General features: G+C 52.9%; 1 protein-coding gene across 1 annotated transcript; it reads left to right on the top strand.

Moving 5' to 3' along the window:
• Positions 1-4,568: 4,568 nt before the first annotated feature.
• On the top strand, positions 4,569-8,565 carry LOC138534095 (uncharacterized). Its single transcript, XM_069641199.1, has 3 exons — positions 4,569-4,881; positions 5,083-6,000; positions 8,112-8,565. Exons 1-3 carry the CDS (start codon positions 4,637-4,639, stop codon positions 8,563-8,565), a joined length of 1,617 nt encoding a protein of 538 aa, XP_069497300.1. The 5' UTR covers positions 4,569-4,636.
• The last annotated feature ends 424 nt before the right edge of the window (positions 8,566-8,989 follow it).

Below are 8,989 nucleotides of genomic sequence, written 5' to 3'. Positions count from 1 at the left end.
ACTGTCTGATCGCAGGAAGGAGGCCCCAGGTTTGCTACACTTTAGCGCTCACTGTGGCTTCCTTTCTAGACAGATACGTTCTACACAAAAAGGAGAAGGACTATCTCTCTCACAGGCTACTGCAACCGGAGGACTTGGAATCAGGTGAGAAGAGTGGGGAGGAACGGGATCTGGCGGAAAGCATCAGACGGGACATGTACAGAGAGACGCCAAGGACCATCTTGAAAGAGCGCAAATCCAAACCAAGCTCTATGCAGATTCAAAGAGAAGACCAGGGCCTTCTTACTCTATTGGAGATAAAGTATGGCTATCCTCGCAACTTCTGCCCCGACATCTCAGACCGAATAAGTTGGCTCCCCGGTATTATGGACCCTTCTCAATAAAAGAAATCATTAATCCTGTGGCCTTTCGACTCCAATTTCCGGACTCCTGGAAGAAGATACATCCAGTTTTTCACAAATCTCTGTTGAAGCCATTCATCCAAACTACTCTTAGACCTAGTCCTGTGATTGTCGATGACCAGCTGGAATATGAAGTTTCTCGTATTTGTGACTCCCGATATAGACGAGGCCGACTTCAATACCTGGTGGAATGGAAAGGCTATCCACCCAGTGAACGTGCCTGGGAACCAGTCTCGAATTTAAACTCCCCCAGATTGCTCAGAAGGTTCCACCGAATACATCCAGGTAAACCCGGTGGAACGGGCTTTAGAAGGGGGCATGCTGTCATGATCCATCGATCACGCCCCTTCTGGTCGTCCTGGTGCCTGGCACGTCGGGGGTTACTCGCTGTAGTACACCCAACATGGCCGTATACACGGAACGCGGTCCATCGACCTTTACGTCCTATGCAGCACGTTCTATAAATTAGCCACTCCCCTGCGTTACGCGCGTCTCAACGCTACCGATAGCTGTGGCTAGACGTGTGCCGTAGTTCGTACTCTTGGAACTGTGTTGCTTCCTGGTTCCTGGACTTTCCTCCTATTCTTATTCCTTCTACTTCCTTGATCCTGTTCTTTCCGCATTCCACGCAGACCGCCTTCGTGTGCTGCCATCTTTCCAAGTTTCCTGGAGTTTCCTTTGATCCCGGACGAAGTAGCTGAACGAATCCTGGAATCTGAAGACGGCCGAGCGGGCTTGTACAAGACCCGAACTGCACGGAAGAAGACCCCGGCTAAGGATTCCGCAAAGCAAAGGAAACAGGTGAGAAAAGGGGAAACCTGTGACTGTGGGGGTAGAGAGAGTGGGGCTGGGGTGGGCGGGTGGGGGTAGAGAGAGTGGGGCTGGGGTGGGCGGGTGGGGGTAGAGAGAGTGGGACTTGGGTGGGCGGGTGGGGGTAGAGAGAGTGGGGCTTGGGTGGGCGGGTGGGGGTAGAGAGAGTGGGGCTGTGGTGGGTGGGTGGGGGTAGAGAGAGTGGGGCTGGGGTGGGCGGGTGGGGGTAGAGAGAGTGGGGCTGGGGTGGGCGGGTGGGGGTAGAGAGAGAGTGGGGCTGGGGTGGGCGGGTGGGGGTTACAGAAAGTAGGCCTAGGGTTTGCCAGTGGGAGGTAGAGAGAGTGGGTCTAGGGTGGGCAGGTGGGGTTTAAAGAGAGTGGGCCTAGGTTGGGCTGGTGCGGGATAGAAAGAGTGGGGGTACGGTGGCTGGTTATGGGTAGAGAGAGTTTGGATAGGGTGGGTGGGAGTAGTGGGAGTGGGGCTATGGTGGGTGTAGAGAGAGTGGGGAAGGGTAGGGTAAAGTGGGGGGATAGGGTGGCTGTAGAGAGAGTGGGATAGGGTGGGTGTAGAGAGAGTGGAGTGGAGTGGACTGGGTTGAGAACGTGGGTTGGAGTGGGCAGGGTTACATGGAGTGTTTTGAGGTGGGTGGCTGCAGAGAGAGTGGGGAAGAGACTGTAAGGGTGGTGTGCATGGGGAAGAAAGCGTGTGTTAGGGTGGGTGGTTTGGTGGGGGTTTGTTGTGTGGGTGAGGCAGAGAGTGGGGTTTGGTGGATGGATTGGAGTGAGAGAAAGGGTGCCTATGTAGAGTGAGTGGAGATGGGGTGGGGTACAGAGAGTGGGGTAGGGTGGGTAGGTGAGGAAAGAGTGGGGTTGGGTGGGTGGTGAGGGTAGCGAGTGGATGGGGTGGGTGGTAGGGGTAGAGATAATGGAGGTGTGGGGTGAGTGGGTGGTAGTTGGTTAGGGGCAGAAAATATAAGGAACAAAGCAGCCTTGGAAGGACTCGTTGCAATTAGCCCAAAATAGCCCAAACAAAACTCAACCAACACATGTAATGGGGGTGGGCTGGGTGGGTTGGGCTAGAGAGAGTTGGATTGAGGTGTGTGGGGGTAGAGTAGAAGTCTCGGGAGCACTAAAAAACAGATCTACTTTCAAAAGTAGCACAAATAAATCCCAATTGTACATAAAATAGCCCAATATTGAAACCTTCAAATCACTGCGCAGCTGGGAAATGGGCTTTTTTCTTACAAAGCTGCTCATTGGAGCAAATATAGTTAGGGAACTCCTCATTGGGTAGTACTGCAAAGGAGTTTAGAAAAATAAACTTTAGTGAGTTAGCATGTCCTTCCGTGGCATTGACAGTTGTCAACTAGATAGTCTCTGTTCAGAACCCCCCACCCCCTCTCATTCTTCAGTAACAATGGTTTTGGCAACAATGCGACACAAAAATGTGTCAAAAACAAAAATGTGTCCAATTGACTCGTCCCGAAAAGACCCTGGGCAAAGGCCTGCCCTAGCACTGAAAAACGTGAAACTTATTTTCGAATGGCATCAGAATGTGTGCATCGTAGAAGCACACATTTTGATGCCATACCCATTTGCAATACATGAAGCACGGGGTGCAAAGGCGTGTTTCTGCACATTTCAAAGAACATCCAAATTCAGAAAAGGGGGGCCCCGGGGGGAACGCGAAGCGTTTCCCCCCGGGGAATATTTTGGCGCTGCACACGGCCAGCGAGTGGCCGTTAGGGGTAGAGCGCCTGGTCCCGGGGTATTTAAGGGCTCAGGGAAGGTTCGGGAGGCAGGCGACGGTTAGGACTTGTCAATTGCACAGGTCCCGTTGCCTGCTCCCGAGCCTTCCCCGTGTCTTTGGGCCTAGCTGTTTGGTTAGTGCAGGTGAGGTGGGGGATTGAGGAAGTGTTAAGGAGGGTGGGTAATTTAAAAAAAAAAAAAAAAAAAAAGGGAATTATAGTTTTGGGTAGCAGGGTAGGAGGGGTGCCGTAGATAAGACACCCCTCTCGACTTACCGGTGTAGTTAGTTGCTGGGGTCCTTAGGTGGGCGGTACGCGAGCGAGGGAAAGGCTGGTGAGGCTCCGCGCCGGCCGCCTCTCATTTTGGGTCGACGGTTGGGCCGAAGTGGGAGCGGAGCCACAGCTGATCCGCGGGAGCGGGTAAGCGGGGAATTTCCTTTTCTCCGCCCGCTTCGCTCCGAGAGTTTAGCTCCGCGTGCGTGGGCGTTTGTCAACAACGCTCGCGCAGATAAGGGGCTGGGCGGCGGGGTTAAAGGAGCCGCGTCCAGTTAACTGAGAGTGCGGTGTGGGCCTGACGCAGATAGGTGGCAGTGCTCTGCCTGTTAGCAAGTGCTAACTTGGGTTGCTTTAGTGAGTGTTAGGGCTTCTGCTTTGGGGAATAGGGTTGGGGAAAGGGAGGGCAGGGTGTTAAGGGTTAGGGGGGCAAGGGGAAAAATATTAAAAAAAAAAAAAAAAAAAAAAAAAAGAAAATTTTTGCTGATTTATTAATTTCCATTTTTCGGTAGGGAAGCAGTATAAAAAAAAAAAAAAAAAAAAAAAAATATATATATATATATACATTCAGTTAAGGAAGGTTTTTCTAAAGTGGGGCACATTAGTGATTGACTATATTAGTAGGCTATTCTCAGGTTGCATATTAGGTTTGGGTGGGGTTTTTTTTTTTGTGGGTTTCGCCTTTGGGGCGCTTTTGCTCCCCTTTTTTAGCACAGGAGGTTACAAAGGGGGTAAGGGCTATTCCAAGGGTAGGTCCCGGCTCGGGGGCATAGATTATTTAGGGCAAGTTTTTTGAGGGTTGTATTGGCGGGGCACACACATTTTAGTGTGCACAATGACAGGCCGGGGAGCGAGCAAGAAGGGGCTGGTGGATGCGGGGGCTTTGAGGAAGGCTCTGGAAATCATTAGCAGGGCAACCACAGCCCAATTGGAAAGTGCGGTAGGGGAAGTTACGGGAGAAGAAGGGAGCGGTGGGGGCCGGCCGCAGCGCAGAGCGGCGGCAGACGGTGCATTGGCAGCGGTGGTAGCCTGCACCCCTGCGGCAGGAAAAGGGGAGATTTGGGAATCTAGAGGTAGGAAGATGAGGAGGGAGATAGACAGGAGGGCAGAAGGGGGTGTAATGAGTTCAGGGGTTCAGCCAGAAAGGGGAGAAGGGTATGATAGCCCCAGGGTAGAAGGGAGTGCTAAGGAAGGTAGAGCCCGAAGGAGCAATAGTGGGGGCAGGGGTGGAGGACAGGTGGGTGTGGCGGGGCAGAGAGGAAAAGGGGGTAAATACCTACAGAAGAGTGCGGGTGGGAGAAGGAGGGAGAGGTCCCCGTCATTTGAGGGTAGGGTGGGGCGCGGAACGGCCCCCCCGGATAGGAGGAGTGGGGGCGGAGGGCGCTGCGCAGCCCCCGCTGTGCAGATGGAGGTTGAGGGTTTTGGTACGGCCCCTCCTCAGTCAAAGCAAGGAGAGCCTAGAGGGCACAGCACGGCCCCTAGCAACGAGGATGTCAGGGTGGAGGTCGGAACGCCTCACCCAAGAGAAGAGGACCAGGCAGAGGTTGCCACAGCCTCGCCGGGAAGACGTCAGATGAGTGGCGGGGCGGACGCCCCGGGCTCGGAGGAAGATCTGCATTTAACCTCGGGCAGGAGCCCGCATCCCCAATGGTATTTAAGGGGCGATGAAGTTGGTTGGGATGAATACGGGGGGCAATGGGATTTTGAGGATTGCGGGGCGGAAAGGGGAAGGGCGGAGGAGAGAAGAAGTTCAAGGTGGGGCGGGGAAAGGGAAGTACAGGGGGGTCGGGGCGTAGCGGGTCAAGGAAATTATTGGCTGGGCGATTGTGCTGACATGTTTTGTCCCCGCAGCAGGAGCCCTCTGAGAAGGGAGAGGAGGAGCAGCGGTGTGGAGACCAGGCCGCAGATGGCGGGCGTGGAAAGAGGTGAGAGGGAAAGGGTATGGTCAGCTGCATGGCAGAGAGGGGTCACAAATAGAAGGTTGGAGGATGAGCTGGGGGTTCTACAAGGTGGGATGAAGGAAGTAGGGGTGCAGGCTGTGGGTGCTGAAGGGGTTGGAAAGAACAGTTGCTCGGTGGAGGTCCAAACGGACAAGGTGGTGGAGCCAGTGGGGCTCGAGATGCAAGCGGGAAAAGATAAAGAGGGGGAGATAAAGGGGAAGGAGAAGAAATTGCCATACATGGGGATAACAAAGCCATTGGGGGCACATTTGATGGCAGCAACCAGGGAGAAGATACAAGGAGGTGAATTTGTGGATGTCTTCAAGTTGTTGCATAGGGAGGTGAGAGCGAAAGAGGGGTCCAAGGAGGAAGAGAGAGAGTTGGCTTCACGCCCGAGGGTCCCGGTGACCATTGAAAATTGGACGTCGGCGTTTATTATTTATGCCAGCGTGTATTGCGAAAAATTCCCGGAGCGTTGCGTGGCTTTACTGAAATACATGGATGTAATAAGGAAGGCCTTCACGAGCTTTGGGGGCTTTGCTTGGGTAAGATATGACGAAGAATTTAGAGCAAGAATGGCGGAGGACAGTCAGGCGGTCTGGGGGGAGATAGATATGGATTTGTGGCTGCAATGGATGGCCCCAACGAGGCCTGCCCCGACATTACACACGGCGAGCGGGCTGCCAGTGCCTTTCCGGCCCTTTCTTGGTCGCCCCGCCCATGAAGGGGCGGGGGGAGGAGGCAGGGGCCAATCCACAGCAGCATGCTGGGGGTACAATAAGGAGAACTGTGCAAGAACAATGTGTAGGTATAAGCATGAGTGCAGCAAGTGCGGGGGGAAACACCCGCTCACGCAGTGTTTCCAACAAGGAGACAGGGGAAGGGGGAGAGGGACAGGTAGAGGGGTTGGGGGGAAAAGCTTTTACTCCAATTAAATTGGAGTCGCTGGAGGAGTGGTTGCAATTTTACCCGGATAGGGAAGGGGCTAAGATTTTGAGTGAGGGTTTTGGGCAGGGGTTTAGATTAGGTTACCAGGGTCCAAGGGTGCGGAGATGGGCGGAAAATCTGAAGTCAGCAAGAGAGAATATGGAAGTGGTAAGGAAAAAATTGAGCAAGGAATTGGAAGCGGGCAGGATGGTGGGTCCGTTTGATGAAGTACCGGGTGACCTAGTAATATCTCCACTGGGGGTGGTACCCAAGAAAGCCCCGGGGGAGTTCAGACTGATTCATCACTTGTCTTGGCCGGAGGGTATGTCAGTTAATGACTTCATTGCCCCGGAAGAGTGTGGGGTAGTGTACGCGAGTGTAGACCAGGCGGTGGAGTTAATAAGGAAAGAAGGGCGAGGGGCCTTCATGGCTAAGTGTGACATAAAAGCGGCATTTAGATTATTGCCAGTGCACCCAGAGGATTTTTGGTTGTTGGGGTTGCAGTTTGAGAACCATATTTACATAGACAAAGCATTGCCTATGGGGTGTGCAATATCCTGTGCGCTGTTTGAAAGATTTAGCTCTTTTTTACAGTGGGTTTTCTCATTCAGCTCGGGGTGGGAAAGTGTGTTGCACTATCTGGATGATTTTCTGTTTATTAGCGGGGCAGAGAGGGAGGAGGATTGCAGAAGAATGCTAAAATGGTTTCAAGACTTGATGGAGGAGTTGGGGGTACCATTAGCCGAAGACAAGACGGAAGGGCCGGCAGTGGTGTTAACATTTCTGGGAATTGAGTTGGATTCAGTGACATGACCTCACGCTTGCCGCACGACAAGGTGAGCAAATTGGTGGCGCTGTTGGAGAAAACAGTAGGGGCCAAGAAAATGATGCTGGTAGAGATGCAGAGGCTGGTGGGGCATCTGAACTTTGCATGTAAGGTGGTGGCCCCGGGGAGGACGTTTTGCAGAAATATGGCAAGGTCCATGGCGGGGGCGAAGTGCCCACATCATAGGATAAGAATATCGGGGGCAGTGCGGGAGGACTGCAGGATTTGGTTGCGTTTTTTGGAGAGTTTCAATGGAACGTCTATGTGGTTGCAGGGAGATCCAGTGACTTGGGAAGTTCAGATTCTCTCGGATGCAGCGGGGGCTGGTGGTTTTGGAGTGTTTTGGGGAGGAAAATGGTGTGCCGAAAAATGGCCGGAGAGGTGGTTGAAGGAAGGGAGGAGCATAGCGTTCCTGGAGTTTTTTCCATTGCTGGTTGCATTGGAGTTGTGGGGGAAGGAGCTGCGAAATAAGAAGGTGAATTTCAATGTAGACAATGAGTGCGTGGTCCATGTGGTGAACAGGCAGTCAGCGAGGGATCAGAGGGTGGCAAGATTGATGAGAGAATTTGTCTTGCGTTGCATGGAATGGAATGTGGTGTTTAAAGCAACACATGTGCCAGGGAAGGATAATGGCATCGCTGATGCATTATCTCGTTTTCAATGGCAGAGATTCCGTGGATTGGCTCCAGAGGCAGATCGGGAGGGGCGGCAGATTCCGAAGGAGCTGTGGAAGATAGGAGGATGAGAGCGCTGGCACTGGTGGAGGGTTCATTGGCCGCGGCATCCAGGAAGTCATACAGGAGGGCCTGGGAGGAGTTTATTAGAGGAGGTGCTAGGAGTTGGAGGGGCAGATGGGATGCGGAAGAGCGGAGGAGGGATGATGTGACTAACTTCATACTGAGGTGCATTGACAGGGGCTGGTCAAGGGCAACGATAACAGGAAAACTAGCAGGGATCTCCTTTTACGGAAAATGGTTTTGGGGTTTTCAACCAAGTGGGGGGGAGATGGCATGTAGGATGTTGGAAGGATGGGCAAGGGAGAGTAAGAGGGACAAAGATAGGAGGAGGCCGATATCGGCTGCATTACTGCAGAGTTTGATTGAGGTTTTGGGGGGAGTTTGCTGGTCGGTATGGGAAGTGGAATTGTTTGCAGCTTGCTTTACATGGTTATTCTTTGGGGCATTTAGGGTTTCTGAGTTGGTAGGGGGAAAAGGGGGGCTAGGGGGGCTGCAGTGGGATGATGTGCAGATCACAGAAGAAGGGCTAGACATCAAGATTAAAAAGTCAAAGACGGATCAGAAGGGAAAGGGCTCTTGGGTCCGGCTGGGTCGAGGGAGCGAAGGTCTATGTCCAATTAAGGTGGGCAAAGTATGGAAGGAGCGCTGCGGGTTTAACTCTGGTCTGGTTTTCCAGCATGCGGATGGATCCCCGGTTTCAGCAGCGCAGGTTTTGGGAGTATTGCGTAAGGCGCTGGGCAGGGTAGGAGAACAGGGGGAGGAGTTTGGGACTCATTCTTTTAGGATGGGCGCAGCATCTGAGGGCAGCAGGTTGGGTTTTTCTGAAGAACGTTTGAAAAGCTTGGGGCGTTGGAGATCGGGAAAATACAAGGGTTACGTTAGGGATTTTGGGAAGAGGGATTAATGAAGACAGTTGGTGGAGGAGTTGGAGGGGCGAGTTGTTTTGTTTTGTATAAAAAGATGACTTGTCAGTAATTTGTGTAATTTTTGTTTCAGATGCTGTGCAAGGAAAGGGGGAGTTGGCGCAAGTTTGGATTGTGGGACATTCAATTGTGAAATGGGCTGGCAAAGAGGCGGAGAAAAGGGTGTTTGGCAGACAACTGGGGTGCAGTTATAAAGAAGTGGTGGTGAGGTGGCATGGTGTGGGTGGCCTGAGATGGGATCAGCTGCTGCCCATACTGGCAGGAATGAGAGAGCGATATGGGGTTCCTCAGGTGGTGATGCTGCATGCTGGGGAAAATGACCTGGTTAGGGATACGGGGGTGGCTCTGCTGAGAAAGATGAAGAGGGACTTAGGTTGGGTTAGGGATATCTGGCCTCAAGCGGTG

This window comes from Ambystoma mexicanum, chromosome 1p (genome assembly GCF_040938575.1).
Source record: "Ambystoma mexicanum isolate Mex_15411 chromosome 1p, UKY_AmexF1_1, whole genome shotgun sequence".
NCBI classification, from domain to species: Eukaryota; Metazoa; Chordata; class Amphibia; order Caudata; family Ambystomatidae; genus Ambystoma; species Ambystoma mexicanum.
Note: the sequence above shows the minus strand (reverse complement) of the source record. Positions and strands in the feature narration are given on the sequence as shown.

What these genes read in the sequence shown, in the direction of transcription:
- LOC138534095 (XM_069641199.1), top strand. Translation starts at nt 4,637, where the DNA reads ATGGAGGTTGAGGGTTTTGGTACGGCCCCTCCTCAGTCAAAGCAAGGA. An exon ending in AGGAGCCCGCATCCCCAATG is followed by an intron (nt 4,882 to 5,082) that starts GTATTTAAGGGG and finishes TTGTCCCCGCAG; the next exon opens with CAGGAGCCCTCTGAGAAGGG. An exon ending in TATAAGCATGAGTGCAGCAA is followed by an intron (nt 6,001 to 8,111) that starts GTGCGGGGGGAA and finishes TGGGGCATTTAG; the next exon opens with GGTTTCTGAGTTGGTAGGGG.